Source organism: Drosophila yakuba, chromosome 3L, assembly GCF_016746365.2.
Source record: "Drosophila yakuba strain Tai18E2 chromosome 3L, Prin_Dyak_Tai18E2_2.1, whole genome shotgun sequence".
NCBI lineage: Eukaryota > Metazoa > Arthropoda > Insecta > Diptera > Drosophilidae > Drosophila > Drosophila yakuba.
The window spans coordinates 5012391-5039499 of record NC_052529.2 but is presented as its reverse complement, the minus strand read 5'-3'; the positions used below and the strand labels follow the sequence as shown (position 1 = coordinate 5039499).

General features: G+C 42.0%; 4 protein-coding genes across 6 annotated transcripts; 2 read left to right on the top strand and 2 right to left on the bottom strand.

Annotated features, from left to right (window-relative positions):
• The first annotated feature begins 239 nt into the window (after positions 1-239).
• Positions 240-1047, top strand: LOC6532965 (protein LLP homolog). Its single transcript, XM_002093664.4, has 2 exons — positions 240-526; positions 657-1047. Exons 1-2 carry the CDS (start codon positions 341-343, stop codon positions 909-911), a joined length of 441 nt encoding a protein of 146 aa, XP_002093700.1. The 5' UTR covers positions 240-340; the 3' UTR covers positions 912-1047.
• A 17-nt stretch (positions 1048-1064) lies between these two features.
• LOC6532964 (syntaxin-17) lies at positions 1065-2762 on the bottom strand. The gene is made up of 3 exons (XM_002093663.4): positions 2339-2762; positions 2038-2284; positions 1065-1983 (listed from the first exon to the last, which is right to left on the bottom strand). Exons 1-3 carry the CDS (start codon positions 2405-2407, stop codon positions 1394-1396), a joined length of 906 nt encoding a protein of 301 aa, XP_002093699.3. The 5' UTR covers positions 2408-2762; the 3' UTR covers positions 1065-1393.
• Positions 2763-3044: 282 nt separating this feature from the next.
• On the bottom strand, positions 3045-22890 carry LOC6532963. 3 transcript variants are annotated; one of them, XM_039374016.1, is made up of 6 exons: positions 22420-22890; positions 21740-21759; positions 15258-16050; positions 4070-4326; positions 3582-4000; positions 3045-3507 (listed from the first exon to the last, which is right to left on the bottom strand). In XM_039374016.1, the coding sequence occupies exons 3-6, from the start codon at positions 16007-16009 to the stop codon at positions 3376-3378; spliced, it is 1560 nt and encodes a 519-aa protein (XP_039229950.1). In that variant the 5' UTR covers positions 16010-16050; positions 21740-21759; positions 22420-22890; the 3' UTR covers positions 3045-3375. The 3 variants fall into 3 exon arrangements, with proteins under 3 accessions (XP_039229950.1, XP_015049734.1, XP_015049735.1); XM_015194248.2 differs by having other exon boundaries at positions 22719-22890; XM_015194249.2 differs by lacking the exon at positions 21740-21759 and having other exon boundaries at positions 22719-22890.
• A 3244-nt stretch (positions 22891-26134) lies between these two features.
• LOC6532962 lies at positions 26135-26957 on the top strand. The gene is made up of 3 exons (XM_002093661.4): positions 26135-26389; positions 26449-26586; positions 26649-26957. Exons 1-3 carry the CDS (start codon positions 26295-26297, stop codon positions 26845-26847), a joined length of 432 nt encoding a protein of 143 aa, XP_002093697.1. The 5' UTR covers positions 26135-26294; the 3' UTR covers positions 26848-26957.
• The last annotated feature ends 152 nt before the right edge of the window (positions 26958-27109 follow it).

Here is a 27109-nt window from a genome sequence, read left to right as displayed (position 1 = left end):
AAGTAGTTTTTACGAATAAATTAATGCATTAATACACATATTTACCAAAATTGCTTTTACTTTCCTTACCATCTAAACTTAAGCTATATTTAAAAAACTATTTTAAAAATGAAAGTGTAAATCGAAAATTTCAAAACTTGGCGGCTAAATTACTGAAAATTAGCCCTGGTCGATTACTTTATTTGAGCTATCGAAAAGCGCCAGTCGAAAAAGATCGAAAAAATATCGGTCTTCGTTCCAGCTCTAACAAGAACACACGTGTTTACGTTTTTAGCAAATTGAACGCAATTTCTTTAATTCTTTGACTTTTTCGGGCATTACTTGATATCCAATATCCAAAATGGGCAGAAACAATCGGTCCAGAAAACGGCGCGATGAAATGAATAAGATAAAGAAGGCGCGGTATGAAGCCAAGGAGTTATTTCGACTGAAGAAAACTCTGGGACTCCTAGATGCCGATGGAAATGAGATCATGAAGGATATCAGCGATGTGGTCGAAATAAAGACCTCCAAGGAGCTGAAAAGGGTAAGTACCTACCTACAAATATCCCTATTTGCCTTATCTGGGTATACAAAAGGATATTGTACCAAAAACCGGCTTTACTTAGGATTTTTGAATCCTTATTAAAAAAAAATGAATTTTAATCCAAAATCAGGAGGCCAAATCCAAGGAGGAGCAAGAACTGATCTACGAGCACCAGGAGAGTCTGGAGAAGGGCGAGAAAGTCAAGGTGACCAACGAAAAAACGGGCGTAGATCACATATTCAACAGCAAAACCCTCAAGGATCAGTACGGCAATTATCCTGCGTGGTTCAAGAAGAAGAAGACCGCCAAGCGTCTAAGGAAGAAGCAGCACTCGCAGAAAAAGAACTTCAAACAGGCCTGGACCACGGTTAATGTTCCCCTCTAGATCCGGGACTAGGTTACCCATCTATCGTAGTTTATAAGTCCTCGCTTAGTTTAGGAGATTTTGTAGGCTTTTTCTACAAAGATGTTATAGCTAAGAGTTTATATTGCATATTAAAGCCCAAGTTCTAAAAAACCCAGATATAGTCTCACCTTCTCAACATTGTTAAAGCTACGAGTTATTATTGCATTTTAAAGCCTTAAAATCTACACACAGTTGCGATGTCATGTGAACAACAAGTATCTAACGCTTAAACTATACACAAAGTGGAGTTACATTATGCTCATTAGCTCTACTGCACGTGGAAAATCACAAAATGGGGATATTGAACTAAAATTGGTGTCAAAAATCTACTGAATGGAACAATAGCTGCGCACGCTGCAAATCACTCCGGTGGTGGCTGCCTCCAAACGCCTTGTATTCGCCGACCAGATGTGCGTGGTGGCCAGAGCCGTGGATGCGGATCGGGCACTTCCTCCTGCGGGTCATTCTGGCTTCTCTTTTAGCTCCAGTCTCTCCGTGGACTCGCTATCAGGCTCCACCTGCTCCTCCTCGATGTTGCCATGCATTACGTTGGGATTGGCCTTCAGCACGGAGCCGCCGGTGAAGCCCAGTATGCCACATCCCACCGCCGCCAATCCTCCAGCTTTCATACCCGCCACCAGTCCAATAGGTCCACCCACACAGGTGCCCAGTAGAGCTCCAACTACGGGGTACATGGCCTTCTTATAGGTAAGCGCCCGGCGCAGATTCAATTCGCCTTGCTGCACGTTCTCCAGAGCTTCCTCCGCATTGTCCGCTATCTTCTCCACCGCCACTGATTGCTCTACAGTCAATTGACGCATTCCCTGGAACATCCCGTGCAGATCGTAGATCTCCTGCTGCAGATTCTCCATCTGATCCAGACAGGCTTGCCTCTGGGCCAATTGGTGTTCTTCCAGCTGGAAGTTGAGTTGCAGCTGAGGCATATGCCGGTGAGCGGGTAAACAGTTCATATCCACCTCCTGTGGCTGATTGTCCAGATCGTCGTCGTACTGGGAACTCAAAGTGGAGGTGGGGGATTTGAGTTGGAGCTCTAAAGTTACAGTAGATAAGTTGGATCAAAAGTTATAAGACATTTCAAACTCACCCGCAAATTCCTTCATGCCAGCGAAGGCAGTTTCCCTGCCAGGTTTCATAAGGTCATCAAAGCGTTCCAGATCCTCTTCCCGCACTTTTTCCCGTAGTGCATCCATTTCCAGGAGGAGATTCTTGATCTGTTTGATGACCCTCAGAGCATTGAGTTCCTCTTTTTTGATTTTCTGCCAATCGCCCAGAGCCAGACTTTTTTCTATATTGCTGCGATGGTTTTTCAGCAGGCTCAGATGGTGGGGAACCTACGAGTGCTTAGAAATTAGTTTCGTACTTTAGAAGATATAGATAAAACCTACTGCCACATCTTGAAACCTCTGGATGGAGACCTCCGCCTGTTTGAGTGGCAGTTTCTCATCGCGCGTCATCGTGAACTGAATACTTGGAGCTCGCACCGCCTTGATTTTTAATCAGTTTTAGTTGTGGTAAAAGTGAAATCCGGGGGATCAGTTTCTATAACACCCCCCGCCCCTTTTTTTCGATGGACCTTGCTTAACAGATTTCCCTGGTTTTTCTGCGCAGTTTTTGCTTTGTTTTGCCAGTGACGTCACGGCTTGCCTTTCGCGCTGTTTGCAGTGAGTAATGCTTTGTTGTTGTACATGAAACTACGGTGGCATGGTTCCAATCATGCTGGTCTTGTCCCCTATATTTATACTGATAATATTTCTATTGTGCAGTCCAATTATTTGTTTGTTATTGGTGATAGGGATGGCACAAGGCTCGATACTACCGATTATTGCGCAGCCTAGCCCACACTCGATGATACTCGTTATCGATTGTCCCCACTATTTGTGAGGTGGGAATCCCCGCTAAAAGGTCAGCTTACAGCCAAGGTAAAAAAAATAGTAGTTGGCTGACTGTAATTGCCGTTAAAAAATAGAATAAAAAATATGTTTGTTAGCGCGTTAAGACTTCCTGTATATAATAATGGATTTGGCACCTATATTGGAGTAATTTACTTTTAATTCATTCTCTAGTTAATCCCAGAACAAAAACACTCAGACATTTAAATCAGAAAATGCATTTATTCGTGCAGTGATTTCTCATATACATTAAAATTATATACAGATACATGCAGAAACTAATCGGTGCACCACCCACATTGGGGTGGTGCAGAGTGCGGTGGTGCGCTTACGGCTATAACTTCAGATCTCAATACATTTATGACACGTTCGCTTAAGTACTAATAGCCCGATCCGAGGGCTGATTCTACAGACTACAGAGGCACTCGACTCGCATTCGGGAATGGCTTACAAGCAGGAGCAGCTACACATGAACGGAGTGGTCAATTAAGTTAACTAACATTTAATAATAGCGTAGGGAAATGCAGTTCTGTTTAGGGGCAGTTGGCATTGGGGCCATTCCGGCACTTCAGCAGCATTTTCAGCATCCCCTCCAGCTTGTTGGTCCGGGACTCCGTCTTGTAGAGATTCGTCTGCAGTCGACTGACATCCTGAGCCTGCTTTTCCTGCGCGTATACGAAAGTAATTGTTTAAATAACAATAGAAATATAAGAATATCACATATTAATCTAATCCTTACCAGCGTGCTAAGCCGGCCCTTGAGTGTGTCCACCACACTGTAGGTGGCCTGGAGCGACTTTTGCAGCTCGTTGGTGTGCACTCGCTCATTGGCCAAGGACTTCTCGATCTTCTGGAGCCGCGTGGCCACCTCCGCGTCCGTATCATCGATGTCGTTCTCCAGATCCCGAGCCTCGAACGCATCTTCCGCATTCGTGGACACCTTCTTGCAGCTCTGTTGATCCGCTTGGAGAACGAATCCTTGACGGCAGCGGCAGACGTAGGATCCATGAGTATTAATGCACTGTTGATCGCAGGGCTTCTCCGTCTGGCACTCATCCACATCCTGCTCGCAGTAACGTCCTGTGAAACCAGGCGGACAGCTACAGGTGGTTGGAGCCGTACAATTGCCACCGTTTTGGCAGCCTCCTGAGCAAATTGCTGCAAAGTGCAAATAATTATGATATATTTTGGAAAGCTGGATAAAACTTATTTTTATTTAAGACTCACGTTTCATGCACGAATCCGACCTAGGGTTTTCCCGGCTCCAACCCGTGCAGCAATCGTAGGTCATCTGCTGGGCGGTCTTGTGATCGATGACATCCCGGTAGGCCTGCTCGGGCACCACCTGCACCCTGGTGCACTTCTGGCCACTAAAAGTGGGCGGTTGGCAGGGCGTGGCCACGTGCTTCCAGGTTGGACGACTATAGACTTCCGTTCGTTTCACGGGAATCGTGACCGTTCGCTGTTGCATGCAAATGTGCCGCCTGTAATGAGTTGCAAGGAAAACCAGAGCGAGGTGTGAATCGAATTGGATTGGAATGGTTTCGAGCGGTGGGGCTGACCCAAATCAGCGGCTCATCCTCTGCAAAAGTGAAACTGACTTTTCCAGACGACTTCGGCCAATTACAGTCATAACGACAGTGCAGCAGAGCCAACAGGTTGTTTTTGGGAGTGGGATCTGGGCAATTGTCACATGTGTCTGGAGGTGCCAGCGGATTGGATTGGACTGGGTACGATATTAGCGTGTTCGCGTATCTGCGATGACAAACACGACACGCTCCCAACCGATGACTTGCAGCCATGTCAGCCATGTCATTTGCTTGCCCGCCATTCGGACTCAGATATGGAGGAGCAGCCAGATGGCCACTTGGCAGCATGGCAACCAAGTGCTCCAGTTCACGCAACCGACAGTTCAGTGGCTGTCGAACCAAATTTGAAGGCTTGTCAAACTGTTGACAGAAATATCACATGGATATTCAATATTAGCCGTAATCCAATTTAGTTTTCTTGTGCAACACGATAGGTAACCACGCAAATATTTATAAGTCTTGTGCATAATTTTTTTTTACTAATATTTCTGTGGATCATAAAATGTTTGGCATTTTAGGCAGATCTAAAAATATTTGTGAAAAAACTCTTTAACCGTTTTTTTATAACTTCACACACATTAAAACTCATAAGAGCAATTTAAGTTTATACTATGCCAACTTCACACCATATAATAAGTCTCTATATATGACCCTGTGCCTCTCAAACCCAGCCAAAATCCAATAACCAAAGTGCCAATGCTCCTTAGACCTTTGGCCCCAAGCAGCCAAACATAAAAAGCGCTGATAATAAGCGGTTTTTGATTTTGGTTGCCAAAAAAAAACGAGGTAAAAGCGAGGTGCATCCCATAAATTGGCAGGCTGTGGGGCTGCCAATAAACGCTGCTGTTTGATGTGGCTGCTGTTGCTGCAGCAGTTACTGTTGCTGATGCAGTTGCGGCTGCTGCTGCAACAACGGATGCTGCTGGTTCGCTGATGGTGTCGTAATTGGCAATGCGGGCCAAAAACAATTGCGAACGCGTGACGTGGCCACTGAGTGACGACGACTGACTGCTGCGATCACAAAACCGCTGGCCTTTTTGCTGCCCATTTGGTTGGCCAAAATTTCGCGATTTAAAAGCGGAAAGTGGCACACAGTTGGCCACAATGGTCCTGCGACCGGGACATTTACCAATTTCTTTATTGCCGCGCATGCATATTTATGCCCTGTTCTTTTTCCAATTTTTTCAATTTTTTTTCTCCTGTATGTTGTCTGCTATAACTGGCTTCTCTTGTACCATAATTCTCACGTTATTTATGCGCCAGCATTCTGAGCGTTAAGGGCGCCAAACAAAGCCGAAGATACTGGCCTCCATTTCCATCGACAACAATAACAAGAACGGCCAAATAAAATGCGGAAGTCTTCTCCCGAAAGGCAGAAACTGTGCCAACAAAGTGCAACATGGAATGCTCATTCCCAATTCCACATCCAATCCACTGGCTGCATAAATCTCCAATTGGATTCAGTGCACAGAAAAAATCAATTCCGCGTTAATTGTTTTAACTTACTTCTAAAATATTATTGTGGCTAAACAAATAATTATAATCCATAGACAGGTAATTTCACCTGTTTTTAATTCGGTTTATTCATTTATACCTAATCATAATTAAGTGTGTGAAATACAAATTTTTCCTCCGTGCAATTGCAGAGGATGCACCCCGACCCCAGGGCGATTTGCCCCGCCCCCTCCGCCCATCGGCGCATTGTATATATCCCGCTGCGCCAGACAGCGCCAGACAAAAAAGTGTAATCGCATGCATGTGTGCTGGTGAATGGATGGATGGCTTCATTGCTTTGTTTAGAAACGTTTAGGCTAAAATTAAATTTGAATTTTTAATTGCTGAAGGCCCGAACACCTGTGGCTACATCTTAAGGTTCTCCATTGCCTTCAGCAGAAGTTAAAGTTCAGTTAAGTCCAAGGGTTTGACTTCCAACGGACCCATAAAATTATAAAAACATCAATCAAAATTGTTTCGATTTCGATTTTGGAGACAGACGCAGAGCAGCAGCCACCAGAAATAAAATGCAAGCGGGCCAATTAATCAAAAAATGAAAACTGTTAAATTTTACAAGAAACGCAACGAGACAACAAAATATTGGCCACTCCAGCGGACTTAAAAGGAGACCCAAAAGATGCACTTAAAGAAAGGCAGTTAAAAATGTGAAAAGAGTTGGGGAAGGGGTAACTCAGATTCGAAACACGGGCCAAAGCGTCGAATGCGGTTTATTGATTTACGATTTATTTTCATTGGCCGCCACGCAGAAATTAATGAGCCATCGATGGCTGCAGGCCAAAAAGGTGACCCCGAGCGGGTGTGTGGGCTTAATGGAGTGTGCAGATGGGTCCAGGGCTAATAAATGGATAGAGCTCGGAATTCATTTAACTCTCGGATCCCCGCCCTCAAGAAGATGAGTCATTTCCCATGCTGCAATAAAACTATAAGGAAAAGGATTGAATAGATTATAATGCAATAAATATAAACGCACTACCATAAGACTTTCAATTAAAACCAGAAGTGAAAGATAAATAAACAGCCATATATTTTTATTTAAATTGAGATCCTTGCCTAAAGCCTCTGTAAATTGATAAATATTAACAAGGCATCAAAATATTATTCCCTTCACTTAAGCTTGCTTTTTAATTAAGTTTCAACACTTAATATGCATATACTTTAACACGTCGCATTGTGTTCGAAATAAGTCGGACCTTGGGTATCTTATTAAACCCTTTTGATGGGCATTGTAATTTATTAAGAGTGTGCAGCTAAAACTTCCTTTGTGTAGCGCTGAAAATTTGTTTATAGCTGAACAAATTAGGCAGATGAAATGGGTTTTAGCCAAAATGAAACACCAGTTAGATGGCCAGCCATTAGAAACCATAAAGAGCCTTTCAATGGAGTTAAACCCGATTTAAATCATTTTTATTAAGCTCTTTTGAGATTGGGTCATTTTGTGAAACCCGTTTGCATTTTGTCAATCTTTACAACGTCTTTGCAACGTGAATGCATTTAAAAAACAGTTAAGGCGAATAGTAAAAAACCTAAGCCACAAAAACTTGGCGACACTTAACGGCTGTAAACAGCTGAGATATGCGGAGAAAAGTGCAAGTCTAGCTTCGCGTATCTGGTTTCCAAATGAAAATGTGAAATAAATTTATAAAAACATAAAAATATTGTTGTCAGGGTCGTAAAATGAATTTTTATGACCGCGTCCGGATTGGAGGAGTGAAAATGTATTTGGCCCAGGCCAAGACCAAGACCAATACCAGGCCCCAAAACTTGGCTAAAACCGCAACTCAGTGCAGGGAACTTTGGCTAACTGTTTGGGCCATTTGTGGTCCGGCAACTGGGCAGCCAATCTGATTTGCTACATGAAATTAGAATTTAAATTGCCCCGGCCAGCAAATGCACAATTCGAGAACAGAGCGATCGGAGTTGCACTGCATCATTAGGCCAGTTGGATGCACTCACCCACTACGCCGTTCTGCATTTGGCTAAACTGAAAAAAAAACTTGTGCAATTTATTCATGCTGGCAAAGGGAGCTAGTTGAAATAGTAAAATAGCAAGGAGATTAGCTAACAACATTAAAATTACAACAATGTTTTACAATCTAACATATGCAATTAGGTAATGAGAGGTAACTGTTGTGGATAGTTTTCTTCAGTGTACCTTGCAACACGACCAAGACGACGACAACAGCGACAAGAGGAACAGAACAGAACAGAAACGAACAGAAATCAGGAGGAACAACCACGACAAGAAAGAAGCCTTTGGAGGAGGCGACCAGGAGCAGCAGCCGGGGGAGTAGACACATTTTTAGACGTGCTTCCTGGTCCAGCTGCCGCAGCTTTATTTGGATTCTTACTTAGCGTAAAATGCAACGCCCATGTGACCACGGCTCCCGATCCCAGGAAGATGCCACAAAGTCGACAACAACGCACTGCCTCGCCGTTTCTAATAATATTTCAGTCATGTCCGCATGTCTGGGCAAGTGCAACTAAAATCGGAGGCAGCACCACCGCTTTCGGTTTTGTTCCTCTTCTTGCTCTTGCTCTTTTAGCGAAGAAAATTATTACAGCACTCAGCGACGACTCAAGTGGAAATCCAATATGCGACTGGACAAATACTCAGGCCAAAAGGGAGGGAATTTCCCGGCCAGAAAAAAAGCCATGCAGTCGAGATGTCTATTCTCCTGGGATGCAACTTCCTCATCGAAAAAGGCAAACACTGCTGGAATTTCTTCACTGCTTTGAAGTACTTGTCAGCAACAAATCAGATTGGACTTTTCCAGATCGGCATAATATATAGCCATCATTTGTTAGCCACCATGTGTTGGCCTATGCCAAGCAGCAAATTCTTTTCTTTCCAGACTTCACATCATCTGTAGCTGCTTTTTAAAGCAATACAATTTGCAAAGCTGGAACTGAAATACCATTTAAAGGAATAAATTAAGTCATATAAAAGTTGTTATTTGTCCAATTTAATAGAGTTTCTAAGCAAACTCGCTGTCAAAGTCCATATGCCCCCTTAGTCGTACTCTACACAAAATTGTGGCAGAAATCGCCAGTCACGGCTAACCGCAGCCAGCCAGTTCTAATTTGGCTGTAAATTTGTCTTGCTCTCTTGGCCAGATTATGCAATAAAAGACGCAGCAAGAATTTGTTGCGAAAAGTGAAAAGAAAATTGCCGCAAGTGTCAGGCGGCAACTCGTACGAATTGCAGTTGCACTGCAGATGAAAATGGCAATTGCAATTGCAAATTCCTTACCCACGAAGATGGAGCACTATTTTGTGGTAATCTGAGCTGATTATATACATAGGGATTGATGCAGGATGCCCAGAAGGTGGGGTTCAGTGGCCCCTCGAGTTTTCCGTACAACATAATCGCGCGATAAGCGATCTGGAGGCCTGTCAATGGGTTCCTCCCCATTTTCTTCCCTTTTTCTCTTTTTTTATTTTTTTTCTTCTTGTGTAGCTGCAATCCCCCACTAATTCGGGCCCTTTTTTCTTGGTTTTGGGTGCCCTCTGTGTGGCAGCCTCCGCTGGCCAAGTGTGAATGCGATTGAGAGTGTGTGTCGGTGTGTTGTAAATCATGATTAATGCCCCAAACTTGTTTAAACAACAGCCGTGTCGAGCCGTGGCCGAAAATCCGATTAGTGGCAACGTGAGCTGCAGCCTCTGCCCTTCTCCAAAACTCACAAACTCGCAACGAGAAAGAAACAAAAAAATAAAAAAAAAACCCAAGAAGATCCGAAGAAAACGCCAGAGAAATGCAAGAGGCGTGCACGATTTCCATTTTATTTTTTTCTTACGTTGTTTTGGCTGCATACGTATACGTACGTATTCCCAGCTCTTCCAGCGGCTTTTTCCTCTTTCCGATGAACTGCTAACAAAAGCGCAACCGAACGGCAAACGCACACAACAAATTTTCATCAAATTAACATAGTCCATTCTCGGCTACCTTTGTTACATTGTTACTCCTAATGCTAATGCTGAAATTGAGATCCAAATCGCGCAACGACGAGTGAAAAGGCCGTAACACATTTTGAAAGCGCCGCGTTTGGGCAACCAGAAAAGAGAAGCTGCTGCCGAAATGGCCCAGATGAAGATATTTTCCAGCGAATCTCAGTCATTCAGCCCACGCCCAAAAGTCGAGCAAGTGCAGCGCCAGCAACCGATCCTATCCCACTCCCCATACCACTCCAGTTCCGAACCCAATCCCGATCCCAATCTCAATCCCAATCCCTGGTGGTATGTTGCACCGCTTGGTATCCAATTGCAACATAATTAAGTAAGCCAAATGGCGTGCCTCGTATGCTCTCCTGGCCAGGCTAGCATGCTTATCTGCTACACTCAGCGAAAGTAAGTAGTAGAAGTGTAAATTTAAATAGGGCAACTTGTGCTCTAAAGTTTAGTTTCATTAGATTGGGGCACCAATTTATCTATTCATATTTTATAAGTAAAAAAAGGGATTTTTTATAAGTTCTTGAAATAAATAAATTGTACCAATCAATCAGCAAAGCTAATCTATTTAAAATTAAAAAATTCTTGGACTTTGCGTATTTGCATTGTGATTTCAATTAAGAAACTTGAAATGACGATGATTGATGATTCAAGCAAAGGAAATGACTTCATCTAAACGATTGGCAAAGATAATATTCGTAGATCTCTTTGAAGGCAGCATTCAGTTGATAAAATTTAAATTATTTCCCAGAAGTGGGCTTATAAAATATATAACGCTTCTATGAGTCACTAAATTTTTATTAATTAAAATTAAGTAATGATTCTTAAAGTGTAGAGCATGTATGGCTGGAATTTTGTGCGTCATGTTTGGCTCGACTTTTGGATTTGAGCTCGTGTGTGGCGCTTGCATTTTTGTTGTCTTTTGTATGTTGTATTTTGTATTTCGTATTTTGTATTTCGTATTTTGTACTGGCTGCAAGACAAAAGCCCATTGCAAAGACACCGTCACCATCGCCATCGCCATCCGAATCCCCCTAAACCCCCACCCCATCCCGGACCACTCCCCGAACGGGTTTCCATGTAATCTGTCTGGGGTTTTGGGGAACTGCTTTTCGGTCTCCATCTCGGATTCAGTCCAATCCCCCCCAGCATTGCATTAACCCAATTTTCAACTTGAGATGCGAAGCTGCGTGATTTGCAAATTACCGCTGAGCCGATGCAGTTCCATTGTGACCGAGCTCGGCTGTCCATCTGTCCAGAGTGTCCACTGTCCACTGTCCAGTGTGTCCACTGTCCACTGGCCCATTCGAGTTTCGAGCGACTTACTCATGTTTATATAAAAAACTCACTAATTGCATGGCGTGGACAGCGCTGCAGACAATAGGCGTAAATTCAGACCATGAAAAGTGATTTGCATATTCATTTAATAAATTTCATTTTTGCTTTATGTTAAGGCCTGAGGTGTGTGATAGATAGTTATATAATCTGCATTCAGCCAAGGAACTATGCATTGTCAATTTCATTGTTATTGCACTATTGTTTTTTCAATGTATTATTACATTTGTATATCCTGTTTTTTCTTTAATGTATTATCATATTATATATCATATTAATGTAAAATACTTTTAAAACGATATGATAGAAGTTTTCAAGCAGTTTTCTAACTTTCAGTAACTTTCAGATAATTTTATTCTTTCCTCTAATTTCCCATTCAACGCAGCCTGATGCATTAATTACTTTGTGGTTCATTTGAATAGGTTTCCATAACGAGGTGGGGTAAATAACTCAACTGGCAGAGGTAAAGTGATACACCAACAAATACCGAACATGTCACACTTGAGGGAAAGTGTAACAAATATTATTGTCAGACCTTTGACCCACATATATTTTTTGAAAATTCCAGAGAGACAAAACCCTTGAAGGTTTGAGGCCCCCAGCCTGATACATTTAAAGTGACACTGACCATGACTAATGCTGCAATCGGGGTCACCAATTTGAGCGAGCAGTCGTAAACCCACCAATAACGAGGTTTCCATAGGGGGCTCGTAATGTTTCCAGCGGCTTGAATGAGAAATCCATCTTCATTAAAGCGAATATTGAGATGGCAAATCAGCGATTTGCATTTGTCAAGCAATTTGTTCAATTGATGTCGTATCAAGTCGTGTTCGCCGCTGATTTTTGATGAGCACGTGTACAAGTTGCAAGTTTCATGTTGCCCAGAGTGGGTGTAAGCCCAAGTTGCCCTCCCCACGAATCCCAAGAAAAACTCATTAAGCGAGCTTCTGCCTGGGCCAAGGTTTCCATGGCCTGATGGCATGACTTGGACTTCAGATAAGCCCAGTTAAGCTTATGCCCCTCCAGCTCCAGAGTCTAGGGGTCTTTCAGTCTCACTGTCTTCGAGACTTCAATTTTTCTGCCTTTTTAGCTGGGCACGCGTAGGCGTAGCCATTGAGCACAATGCTTCACGGTGCAAAATGTTAACGAATTTTCACAGGCCCAGCCGCGTTCTAAGTGCAGTTTTTCCAAGCGCAGCATATCAAATCATTCGTCACTCGCCCCCAGTTTCCCCCTTTGTGTCTATAATTATCGCAGACCTGGAGTTTGCAGCTTGGGGTATGGGTTTCCAAGCCCAAGTCGATTGTTGACAAGCAATTTGCAGGCGGCGGTCTTGAGCCCTGACTTCGCATCCAGTTGCGAATGGGCCAACGTCTGAGCCATACACTTGAAGGAAAGTGCAGCAACCTCTCTAATAAATTCCCAAGCTAACTAAATTGCTTAATATTTGCCTGAATTCGAATTGTTTTCAGTGCTGTCTGGGGTCACAGTGCTGCTTGGAGTGCACATAGCTCGGCGCTGGCTCTTGTCGCATTTGATTGTGCTTTTGCCAATTGTTGCATTTGGCTTTTATAGCAGCGCCTGATTGAAGTCAAGGCCCTGCTTTGTTTTCGATTTTTATGCTAGGCCATTGCAGATATCTGTATGATATGGCTGCATGTACTTGCAGCACTCGCAGTCGCGTTGCAAGTGGCATTTAAGCGGGACACGCCCACTGAAGTATGAGTGCCCTCCCCGAATCAACACCTTCTTGCATAGAGAGTACAAGATCTATAATTAATTTTCTTTGGCTCGCATTTCAGATCACTTCCAATCGATGGCGCAACTGCGAAGGCAAATCAAAAGTCAATCAATACGATCAGCGCGCCGCGCCATCAAAACCGGCTGAAAACAGACATCAATCAAGTGTCAGACACATGCAACTGCAACTGCAACAGCAACTGCCAGAGCAAAAACAACAACAAATTGGCCAAAACATGCACACTGCAGACATCAATTGAATTTATCACACAGAAGCCAAAACACTGCACCAAACAGACAACAAACTTCGAATGGTTCAAATGTTTTGGCTTTTGCATATGCAGTTACAACACGTTGTGGATAATTAAAAACTTAATTTCCTGCGCCTCGAGGTGGCACAGTGCACAGCAAGAAAAGAGGTTACATTTTTATACTTATTTAAAAGAAAATTGTAAAGTGTAGTTCCTTGCTTATCACTGAACACTTTTAAGCTGTCTTACAGAGATTTGAAAGACACATTTAACACTTTTTTCCAGTGCTTTCATTGCCAAAGGAGCGGAAAACGACTTAAGTTCACTTTTATCCGCAAATCGCCGCGTATGACGCTGATTAACACGGAGTACGTAGCCGCAATTGAATCGTTGCACTGGCCATTACCCATTGACCAGGTTCGATCGCCGTATGGAGTATGGAATGGGATTTATGTGCTGATGGCGGCGTGTGAATATCTGCAGGCAAAGCCAATCCGTACGAAAAGTAATTTCCATATGCTCTGTTGCAACTTGCCACTTGCAGTCGCAGTCGCAGTTGCAGTTGCAGTTAAAGTATCTTGGCGTTGCACGTGCAGTGCTTAAATAAATAGAGAAACAAATGGGCAAGGCAACAGCAACAGCAGCAGCAGCAGCGCCTACGTATTGAGGCAATCACAGTGGAAATGATGCCAGAAAATAGAAGATTTGCACAATCGCTGCACTGCGAAAAATATCAATTAAAAAGTGGGGCAGATTTATTATATAGATAAAAATAGATAGATAGAAATAAATACCATTCCACATAAATATAACCAATATAGTATACAGATAAGTGTCGAATTACATTTATAATTGCCCGCAGTCAGATTAATAATTTTGCGATAACTATCTAGTTTGACATTTTAATTTATTTCAAGTGCCCCAGCTCTTTTTTTTTTTGCCACTGTGCTGTGACTGATGATGCTGGCTGTGTGTTTGCCTTGTGGCGTGATTTTGGCAGTTGCCGCATAAATCAAAAAGTGTCATAATTTGCAACTCCACCACCGAGTCGCATGTGTCGAACGAGCCATAAGCGCTCAGATTGCGCATACGCGGCGTTGTACCGCGTGGCAGATGCAAAATGCAAAGGCGTCGGACTGCAGCTGGAATGCCAGTGCCCTTTAGTAGAGTCGCATTAATTCCAATTAGAAAACATCGGGCAAACAACTGGCAATTGAAAACTCGTTAAAGTTCATTACCTTAAAGACAACGGCCGACTGCCTTTTTCGAGTCAATGCCACCACGATCTTGGCCAAATGGGTGGTGCACACAAAAAAATAAGGGGGAAACATAACAAAGGCAAAGACCAGTCGTATCTAAGCGAAGATCTGCTTGTTACACTTAAGGAGCTGCAATTGCAATAGTTTCGCGCTCATTGATTCGCTGCAATTGACACACGACAATTGAAGTGCTTGTTGAGAAAAATCTGAAAATATCACGGCCACTTGGCCTTGGAGCTAATTTCCAGCCAGCAGTTGGCTGGCTTTTGGTCTTGCCTCGTCTTGGAGCTTGAATTAGCCACGAAGCGCAGCTGCTGACATTGAAAACGCGGCATGTCATAATATTTAAATAATTTATGTGCGACGCGATAAGCCGCAGATCTTGGGCCAAAGGTAAGACCGCATGACCAGTCCGGCTTTTTGGTCATATTTATGGCTGCAACAGCCTTGAACCGCCGCACCGAGACTCTCTGATAAATGCAATCGGACACGCCCCGCCCAAAAGATCCACATCCTCCAACTCCAACTCCACCTCCACCTTCAGCGTCATCTTCATTTTCGTCTATCCCAGGGGTGGAGCCCAAAATCATTACTCTTTTCCGCGGCTCAATGAACCGCAGATGGCAAGGCTATCGATTGGATTGAGGCGATTGGGGATTGGTGGCGTTTATTGGTTCATTTAGATTAGATATTGTATCTCTTGGTAGGTTTTAGTTATCTATCATGATAGCTTACAGTTCAGAATAGTATTTTCGCAAAAGAACCATTTCAACACACTTACCTTTCCATTTCCTTGGGATCTGTGGGATAGCCTCGACCAATGGTGTTCGTCTCGAAGGGATTGTCGGTGGTGATGGTGTTCAGTGGAGGAGCAGTTGTGCTGGTCGTGTAGCTGTAACCCCTTCTGGCCGGCACCAGAGGTGGAATGGTGCCGATGCTGCTGCGGGAACCAGGACTCGCGGATCTGCGATTCAGATTCGGTGGCGGCGCAGTGGTGACCGTCACCGAAGGCACGAATGAGTAACCTCTGCCCCGTTCCCGCACCCCAATGAACTCCACATCCTGGGTGTTGTCCTCGCCCTTGCCATATCGTGGTGACAACGGCATCGGCGGTGGCGGAGGTCCGAAGGTGTTGGTCAGGATGTTGTACGTGTTGTAATCCCATTCGGTGGGGTTTCGCGATTGGTGCAGGCGTCGTGTCTGCACTTTATGATAGGGATTGTGGGGCTGAACACGTCGTAATCTGGTGACCTCCTGCATGGTGACCCCGGGCAGCAGCTCCACATCCGATTTGGCTTGATTCAGCGCCTGCAGTCTGCGCTGCTGCCGTTGATGTTGATGGGTGGTCAAATAGTTACCCTGATGACGCGTTCGATGACTGTGACCATGTCCGCGATGAGTTCGATTCTGGTGAGGCTGGAGGGGACTGGTGCTGTTGGTGCTGGCATTCTGTACACCTGATACCGCTGTTCCCAGCAGCAGGATTGTGCAGCAGAGCAGCAGGAAAGAGGTGGAGTAAATCATTTCTGGCATTTCGATGGTGACGTCTCGCTATCTTAATACACTCGATGGCACTGCAAGTGAAATAAACATAAAATAAGCGTGACTTTATTAAGTGCTGAACTTGTTTCTGCGTCGCTGAAATGAAAACCCCCATCCTGCGTCCAATTACATTCACTTTCGTTCTCATTCAAATTCCTAGGCATTTTGCACGCCAGTCTCGCTTAATGTAAGCAACAAGACGGATCCAACGCTCCTCATTACCGATTCCTTTGTCCAACGGAGCGCCGACCTGTCTGTCAGTCTGTCCATCATCGGTAATTGAAAGGTAGCATAAATGTAAGTACTAACTAGGCTCTAGACGAAGCCAAAGGATCAAGCCGAAAAATGAGTGCACTTTACAGGTAAAACTTTCATTTAGAAATTCATTAATGTATATAAAAATACTTCCCACTTTTGCTTTTGAAAATGATTTAAGAACAAACAATGATTGCTGGTTTCAAAATCTTCAAAGTAACCTTCACTGTGGTTTTAAGGAAGTAATATGCTTTTCCGAACCCAGTTCTTGATGGGGCCAACGGTTTTCATGGTCGAGTGGCCAACACTTCCAAGTACGGTTCGATATTTTAGCCCAGAGACAAAGGCAATTTGTTCAACGCAGCCGACGATGATGAGACGCTGACTGTGATTACTTCTCCCGGTTTTATTTTTTTAATTTTTGTATTTTTTTTTTTGGCTGATAAATCACACGGTAAACAAAAAGAAAAGTAAACGCGTTAACAGTTAACCGGCAGGGGATGCCAAAACGTGAAGTAAAGTGGAGTGAACCGAAGCCGGAAGCGAAAAAGTGCATCAATATTGGCTTTGTTCGGGGGCATTTTTCAAAATTTCACGCACTGCGGGATTGTGGAGCAGTGGCATCTCATTTGTCAGTGGAGTGCACCACAATGCCCCACAGCACCCACAATAGCCACAGTACCAGCACCACCCAAAAAACCCATAAAGAAATGATTGCTGCAATTGCTCAGTGGGCTTATTAATATTCATTGCCTTCACTTGAATTTATGATTCCCAACGCCCAGCTCATTAAAGTGGATCTAACATATGTCCGTTCTTGTTTTTTAATTTCGAAAAACTGTGCACATTGAAAAATTATGATTCTTGGCAGGCTCAGTACTTTTCTGAAAGTCATTCAGAATGAAAACCAAATTGGTTGCAAAATAAAAGCAATTTTAAATCTCTTTTGTAGAAGCTAACACAGTAGATACAATAGCATAGTTTCTTGTGCCATTATAATGACAAATAAGTAATAGTCTTATCTAAACTTGTTACTCATTTTCTGGCAGTGCATGCATCGAGCAATTGAACTCCGCAGAACAGAATGACAGTCGTCATTAGCATTTGCTGCGCTAATTAAAAAACACCAGCCAAAGTTCGAGAATTGAGAAATTGTAAGGGAAATGTGCCAAGACTGACCCTTCTCTCGGATGCATTTTGGGAAAAAAAGAAATGAAACAGGGGGCAGTATCAATCAGGTGTGGTTTTAAGCTGCTTAGTAAGTGAAACCCTGGAACCCCTTGGGCGCGACTGTCACTCAAATGACTGCCAAATGTCAGACCCAGCCCCCAAAAAACCAGTTGTCATAACTCTGCAAGAGTTCCCAGAAATGCAAAAACGCAAAATAAAAATGGTAAAAAGGTTTTTCGGGCGCCGCCACAAAACTTAATCGAGACTGCAGACAAAGGGTACAAAAAAATATAACAAAGTATATACATACATACATATAAGAAGTGGAGTGAAAAACAACTTGATTCCATTGAAATCTAAGCCGCGTTGACAACTCGCCTTGACCTTGCTGGATTGCCAAAAACGGTCAGTCCGCAGATAAATCAAATCCAGCGGCATTTGTCTGAACCCGAAAAGGTGGAGTTCGAGATGGATCCACAGATATGCTTGAGTATATAGATATTCAAAGATCCAGCCCACTGCCGATTGGCGGCAATATTTTGATATATTTCTAATTAATAGCTGGCATTGCCTTGGGAATCATATATAAATCAACTTTCGGGTTGCCGGCTGCATTTTAGCTGTTTAGCTGGAATTTATGCAAAGTCTGCCATACATTTTTCTCATTTCTGTGTGCTGTGGGTCTCGAAATTAGTGTGTGTTAAATGTTATTGATTTGTTTTCCCAGCGCATAAATCACGGGCTAAATGTTTCTAGAGGCGTGGACTTTTTCTCAACGGAAAAGTGTCAACTTTATTTTTGTCACCCTGACAAGATACGGATTCTGTGGGAGTAGCTGTAGCCGAAACTATATATATCTACATCTACATCTGAATCTGTATTTGTATCTGTATCTGCAACTGTGAGCTGACCCAGACATGAGCTATGGCCAATGAATCACCAGAGATGCGTACTGGCAAACATATATGTATGTATCAGGAAACTTATAAAGATTTGGGATACGGTGAGCTCTAGATATGAGGTAATCTAATCTACAGCTACATATGTATGTACATTATATATGGTTCATGGATCAACAAAGTTATCCAAAGGCTTAAGCATACAAATAAATAAATGTATAAATATGCAAGCAATATAAATAAAAAAATAAAAGTGTCTAAAGCTCTATAAAAATTAACAAAATTAATTATACAATTCTGTTCTGATAAAAAATATTTCAATAATATTTATGTCTCATTAAAAAATCTATCTTATCAAGAATTCTTAATTTTCTGACACTACGAACTAGTCAGAAACATTGTCTATGTATCATCCATTTGACATGTTTGGGTTTTCATTGGAAATAGTTGGGAGAAAAGTGGGGAGAATGACACGACTCTGAATTATAAATAGAAATTTTTGCATTTCAAAATTAATCATGTGCGGGGCGCGACTAAAACTGCACCAATTACTTAATTAAGCAGATCATTATGGAAATTTTAACGTTATTTTTGGATGTTCTTCGATTCCGAAGTCTGTTTACCCGTGCTCAATGGCGTGTAAATTGATCATCTTTCGCTTTTCGGAATGTAATTTAAATTAACAACTCTTCCGACGCCCAGCCATTTAAATGTTAATTAAATGCCTCAGTCCGGCTCTTTCTTCGTATTTTTTTTTAAACATTTTTTTTGTGCAATTCCAAACAGCTGCCACTTTAGCAGGCGTTTTTATTTATGTTTTGTGTAATCGGGGCCGCTCCTCAAGTTCTTATAAAGAGATAAACTAAGAGCTTAACGCCGCCTGCCGAGGAGAATCCCCAACAACCAGAAATTGTTTGGTAACTCTGCAGCCTTTTCGTTTATGGCCGCTCGAGGAAAAGTCGAATTTTCCAATTTGTTGCTGTTGCAAACGCTTTTCAACGCTGCTTTTATTAACATTATCTTGGCAGCCGAGATGGGCCGCAAAATGCCTTAGATCTCGGGAAAACTGCACTAGATGTACGATCGATCGCACCCGCATCGTGTAATTGTGTGAGCAAATGGGGTAGGGAAAAGCGGAGGAAAAGCGATGGAAAAGCCACCCACTGTCGATATAATTTTCACGCTGCTTTCTGGGTTCAATAACCCAATGTGATGGGGCGGATTATCGAATATATCTTATCTGACATATTGCCAAATATTTGCGGCTGAGTTACACATTTCATTCATTCCTTCGCTTTGTTTATTGTTCTCGTTGCCAGGGCTCGTCTTGATTTTTTTCCCACGAGACAGCCAAGACAGCTGTGATGGGTAGAAAAATCACGGCCAACAAAATGTTTGTTTAATAGTGTGTGTCGCTTGGCTATTTGATAGCGCATTTCACATGCTGTTTTGTGTCTCAACTGTTGATATTGTGTCGCTTGTCTTTAATATGCAAAATCATGACACATTTCCGCGGCGTTTGTATCTCGTTTACTTTTGACGTGCCCTCCCCTCTATTTCATTTGGAATGTTTTTATTTTTTAACAAGATCAACAAACCATGGCTCGGTCGTTCGATCGCAATTTTTGTTTACACTTTACTTGCAATCCAATTTAAGGAATGTTGTTGGCCTTTGTGGCTGCGTTTCTTCCCCAACAAAGTCAGAGATGAAAAGCGAAAACTATGCAACGTGTTCAACATCGACAGTTTGACATCTCAAAAGTCCTAGGTCTCAGCAACCCCCCGTTAGTGCACTGAGAAAAATAATTTATATTTTTATAATATATATTAAATGAAGATAGGAGTTTATAAGTGCACATACAGTCCTTTTAAGTCACATTTTTATCCTGTGTTTATTTTAACTTATATCTTAAAAGTATTGAACGTTTCTATTGATTGGCCAATCATTCTTTTCTGATCGATAACCATGAGATACATGTATCTTTTTTCACTGCACGAATCGCCAGCAAGTTCAACTGAAAATGCGAAAACTCATTTCAATAACAATTGCAGCGACCCAAAAAAGGCCAAAGGAAAAACGGCAACAGCAGAGCTCAATTTGCTGGCATGTCCAGTCTTTTGCTAATTGCTTTGCAGCTGCAAGGGGGCGGAGGCCACGCCCACACGTGCCCCGTACACCCATTGCCCATATTCCACCGTATATCCATATATGCATGTACATATATACCATAGTTCATGTTGACCCAAGTCTAAGCCAGACAAAAGACATAAACCCAGTCACCGTTAGCGTTAGCTGCGTAATTTATGCAAATGACTTTGTTTAATTAGCAAAGCCGAGGAAAAACAAGAAAACCCGTGGACATGCGCCACCAACAAACTCCACCCCCCTTCCCGCCCCTTTCCAGTGGCGCTTCCCATGATAACATTTGCATAGACATTACGATATGCAGGAAGGCACGATCGCTTTTCTGCGGATCGTGCCCCAAACTTCGATTTTTGATTGCTCACCTGCTAAACGATATGTGTCTGAATGCAGAATGCACTGGCTCAAACCAAAAACGAAACTCATTCAAGCATATAAATACTTACATACATATATGCATAATTGCTGGCCAAACTAGTCTAAACAATGGAAAGTATTAATACATCTATTTTTGATTTGTGTCATTTTCCGCTTTGTCACATTATTTACACTAATTTTTGATGGCGATAACGTCATTGGATTTACATATTTAGTTTTGGGTGTTGACATCAAAATGGAATAGGACTAAAAAGATGTTCATATTTTTAGTGAAAGAAATAAGTTATGTAAACTACTATATTTAAGGTTTTACGTTTAATTTTGAACTTATCTTAAAGAAAAAAATGAGACACAGCAACAATCTCTGTTTACGCAAAAAGAAGCAACGATTAAATTCTTTATCAGATCAATGTTAAAATAAATACAATTTACTGAGCCATTTCGCCACTTCGAAATCAATAAATTTTCATTAAAGTCAACACGGAAACACATTAGACTGTCTTAAAGACCTTTTATTAAGATGGAAATTACCGTATACAAATTATCATAAATTTTACACAGAAAACTACTCAGAATTATTGACGAGATTTTAATAAAGACATTGTCTTCAAGTTCTCACGATAATTAATTCCTAATCCATTTATGGCATTGTTTGGCAGCCAAGGCACATAAATGAAAGACACTTGGTTACGGCCAACTTAGTTAGCCGCTCCACTAAAATGCAAATTGCGTCCATAAGTGACATGTAACTCCTAGACAGGATCGGCAATGTGAATTTGAGCAAGATTAATGCACTAGGAAATGCCGCACGTCGCTTGACACACATTCAATTCATAAGTAATGGCAATTAATTAAAAATATTTGCATGGGACTTACACGCGGCAAACAAATTCCAACTGACCCGCGAGTTCAGAGAAAAACAAGAGAGAACGCTATAGTCGAGTTCCCCGACTATCTGATACCCGTTACTCAGCTAGTGTAAGTGCGAAGGACAGTTTTTGGCGGTTTGTGGGCGTTAGAGTGGGCGTGGCCAAAAGTTTTTTGGCGGATAGATAGAAATTTACAAGACTAATACAAAAATGAAAAAATATCAAAACATTTTTCAAAAGTGTGGGCGTGGCAGCTTTCGGCGGTTTGTGGGCGTTAGAGTGGGCGTGGCCAAAAGTTTTTTGGCGGATAGATAGAAATTTACAAGACTAATACAAAAATGAAAAAATATCAAAACATTTTTCAAAAGTGTGGGCGTGGCAGTTTTGGGCGGTTTGTGGGCGTTAGAGTGGGCGTGGCAGCATGATTCGACAAACTTGCGCTGCGTCTATGTCCCTGGAGTCTGTATGCTTAGTCTCAACTTTCTAGCTTTTGTAGTTCCTGAGATCTCGACGTTCATACGGACAGACAGACGGACGGACAGACGGACAGACGGACAGACGGACAGACGGACAGACGGACAGACGGACGGACAGACGGACATGGCCAAATCGACTCGGCTATTGATCCTGATCAAGAATATATATACTTTATATGGTCGGAAACGCTTCCTTCTGCCTGTTACATACTTTTCAACGAATCTAGTATACCCTTTTACTCTATGAGTAACGGGTATAACAAAGATAATTGCGACCAGATTTGAATGCCTTTTTAAAGAGATGACCCGAAAAACACTCGCGTATAAATCAAAGCACAATTATGCCAAATTTGCAATCACAAACAATAAATTGAATTGAGTTTTCGCGCTGACATTAAGCAGGTACGCGGCATTGCGCCTTTTTATTGTGTATAATTAAATATTTTAATGGCCGTGAATTGGCCTTTTAAAACGTGTATACTCGTATACTTGAATATTTGTAAAATTTACGGCTCTTGTGATTTTCCGGATTCTGCGTTAGCCGCTTCCGTATGCCAGGAGGCGCAAAAAACTGATCGAACTGGCTGCTGCGATCTTTGAGATACAAATTTCCAGCTGGCGCGGCGGAGCTAACGAAATCCAAACCGATCGCTTAGAAGTCCCGAGACGAACTGAAAATGCACAGCCGAAACCGAAAGTCCAGTTAACGATCGGCGATCAACGCCGCTGTCAGTGCTGTCAGAAAAATGAGCTAATATTAATATATATACAAATTTTGGAATCAAAAGTGCTCTGAAAATCGACAATATTTATTTGTTTTTTTTTTTAAACATTCATATTTCATATTTCGGTAAAACACATTACTTTCAAAGGCACCCCAAAAATCGGTAAATATTTATTTGTTTTCTTAAACATTCATATTTCATATATCAGTAAAACATATTACTTCTTGTTTACATCATTGGAATTGTGATTCCGTAAAAATACATGAACATATAAATTTTTGAAAATGATTTAATGATTCTTTATACGATATTTTAGGTATGTCCTTAACTAAATCTGAAATCGATAAATTTATATAGGTTTATATGCCACAAAAAATACAGAACTGTGAGCTTAAGGGACTCAAAAAAACATGTTTACCTCTTATTTTCACCTTGCTAAATATCAAATGAATGTTGATACGTTTTACAGATGTATTTCACTTGTTATTAATCTACAAACACATGAAGATTTTTTTATAGCCAGAAATAGCCAGCTGTGCATCACTGTCAGACCAGTCGAAGCCCATGTTCGGTGCACATTGGCTGGTTCGCTCAAACGAAATTGGACCGATGGGGCACAAGTTGGCTTCCTTTGTTCGATGCAACTGGAACTGCGGAGCGGATGAGTTTGCGAAGCGGAAGAACTCTTTTTGGGAGGATCGAGCTGCGGAGTGGGTGGTGGGCGGAGTGGGTGATGCAGTGGGCAGGTATGCCCTCGGCTGGTCGTTGGCTGGCTTTTGAGTGCATTACAGCTGTTTTGTTTATAGGGATATCATCTCTACACTCCCTGGCACAGTACAAACTATTTGGAGTTTGCGGTTTATGCTTTTTATGGTCCGCCGTTGTTGTTCTTGCGGCCACGGCTGTTCTTTTGTTGCTTCTTCTCCGGTCGGTGGCAAGTTGTTAAGTTAAATATTTACCCACCGTTGGCCGGGCAGCCAGTTTAGGCCACGGCTCGCTGATCTTTCACATCGAGTATCCCAATCCCAGAGCGAAGAACTCGTTTCCAGCCCTACTGTCCATATCGGGTGCTGGATCTGTCGTTGTCATCATAAGAGTGCTACTGTCAGCCACACTCGAAAAAAAACCATTGTGTCTAGATTTATTTAAATGTATATTAAAATTTTAAGCTGCATTCCAAGTTATTTGTGAGTCTGCTAAGTTATATAGATATTTCCTCTTTCAGAAGAGGAATTTATTGATTAATCAATTTATTTCTCCAAGTGCATTGCCACATACTATTAGCCACTGGCAACAGAATAGCTGCCCACTGTCCAAACGCTGAGCACATTGGACATGTCAAAAGGATTTGCGCCTGCGCAGTGGAACATCCAGCATTCGGCATTCAACATTCAACATTCGTCTGTGCGAATCCCACAAACTGGTTGCACATTCCCTGGCCAACAGAATGGTCATAAATCGAAACGATGTGCCAGCCATTGACAGTTCGCTTAGCTGCACAAAGGTACGGTCTTCTTTTAACATTGTGTGTGTTGCTTCGGTTTCCCCGCCGCCGCCAATCACAATTTATTGGGCTATTAGTTGCCACTTGAGTGGGGACTTTGGGTTTTCGGGGGAACACCCACGCCGAGTTCCCAAATCGACTTCAAATAAAGCATAAAAGCGTAAAAGCTGATAACAAAGCCAGGTACCCCGCTCAGACAATTAACTGATAACAATTCATTAGCATTTCGTGTGGGTTGTCCATCATCATCGCCTTCATCGTAATCACGATCTTTTTCATCAGTTGCAGCAGCTCTGCATTCGAGTTTAGGTAAATTGACAGCCATTTGATGAGCGACAACATGGGGCCAAAGTTTAGCTGCTTTAATGGGTTAAGTGGGCAGCAGAATGGATTTAAGTCTGTTACAGAGAATATAGTTTAATGAAAAGTATAAAAAACAAACCCGGCATAAGTTTAGGAAGCATAACTATTATTAATTGAAAGATATACCTCTGAAATCGGTGTCGATTGTTAGGTAGTTAAAGTTTTATCACGGACTTTATTTAAATTAGGCATCTTAAATGAAATTTAAATATTATTGTGTGCTTATTTAAATTCAGAGCACAGTTTAGTCATCTTGATGTTATCGGTGTGTGTCAGCACATTTGTTTGATTCTTGGCCGCAAGATCGTAACTTTTCGCGTGCCCTGTCAGCTATTATCCATGACTTCCATCTGGGTTGGTTTTTGGTTTTGGGTTTTCGATTGGGGTTTGAATGCGAATTTGGGGCTGGGTTGCTTGACCAGCAATCGGTACGATCGTGCCTCAATTTGGGGCAATATGCAGTGTCACTTGGTGGGGGAGAGAAATACGCAAAGACAAAGGGGAAACCGTGAGGAATTCAAACTACAAGCCAGAGACGTGGCCATAAATCCGAAGCGAATGTGTCAAGCGCCAGGCAAATTTTCCAACAAAACAAAATAGAAACAAAAAAAAGACAAATATGCCTGAAATGTTCTTTTGACACTGTCAGCATTCTACAACCCCATAATTTATTTGATCACGCTTTTCCGAGACGATTGTTGACGGAAGCGCACGAATTGCCATTGCAAATTGCAATTGCACCTCGTAGACAAAAGCGAAATTCGCAATGTGGTCAATACAAGTTTAGTCAAATGATGATCCGGCCGCGCAATCGATCGTAGAATGTTCGACGATCTTCGACCTTGGCGCCTTTTTAAGCCGCAACTTCCAGGTTGTTAAGGATAAACAGCATAAGCAACTGGCAGCGAAGCATTGATCATGATTTTGCATTAATGAGGCAATAAGTTTATTGATACTTTAATAGCTACTATAGCTCATTATATCATTATAACTAACATAGTTAGTTATGTTTATTAACAGAACAAAACTGTCTTTATCTTAGCTGTGCGGCCATTTTATCGGATTTTTTTACCCTTATCGAAAATGCAAAAATTTGTAAAATTTTTTTTTTTGAAGATCGAAAAAGTAGGGATAGACATAGTTAGCTATGTTTATTAGCAGCACAAAACAGTCTTTATTTTAGCTGTGCGGCCATTTTTGACCAAAATATGGTGAAAACGCCGATTGAAAATAACCGATTTTTTACAAGAATTTTTTTTTTCGAGTACTTAGAGTTATATAGTAGAGTTATAGTACTTTAGAGTTATATTAGCATACAACTCAAAATCATTTGTCCTGCTTTTCCTTAAAACTCAAAGCTTGAATAACATGCGATTTAGTATTATTTTGAAATTTCTTCGAATCAAAACTAACACCTCGCACTCTTTAGTTATCTTCAAAATTTTTTCCGGACTTCAGTAGCTACCCAGTCGCCAGTCGACCAGGCCTATAATAATGACTCAATTTGTGTTCTGGAGAAGCGATGCCAAGAAGAATCAGCTCGAGCAGATCTCGCCCCTCTGGAAGGATTTGAATGCAACATTTGTGACGTAATATTCATGTAGTATTCACATCTATTATTCACCTCCATATTCTATATTCCAAATAGAGTCCTCAGCTGGAGTTGGCTTATCTACGCGTTTTCTGCATTGGTAATCATCGTTTGTGCCTATTTTGCATATTGTGAGCGCTGCCGCAGAACTGAATCTGTGCGACGTCGACGGGTGATTCAGAGAGCTCAAGAGCGGTAGAATAGTTATAATTTAAATTCAATTGTAAGATTTAATATAAGTATTTTATATATATTAGGCCCCCACAAAAGCGACGACCGAATGCGGCATATCGGGACCACCAGATCTATCGCCATATCATCCTCAGCGTGGCCAAGTACATGAAGAATCCGGATGGCATTCGACCCTTCATAGAGCACATGGAGCAGTTATATCCACTTAGGCACAACTTGGCCGATCAGCAGCAGGTGGCCGAGCCAAGTGCTGGAGAAGATTAGTGTGATCCAGGAGTGGGGGTAAAATGAAAAAAATAATTTAGAAACTAAATCCATAGAATTAAAAACTTAGAAGTAGTATGAAATGCAGTAAAGTGCTCTTATTTTTGTTACATACCAATTTTATTTTCTTATAAAAGTGCATAAAGTATTCAATCTCTTATTATTTTTCTCTACGAATAAAATATCAATTATCTAGAAAGGCAAATTTAAAGTCCCACTTGCCAACTGGAGTGTGGGCGCAACTAGATAAATTAATTAGTTT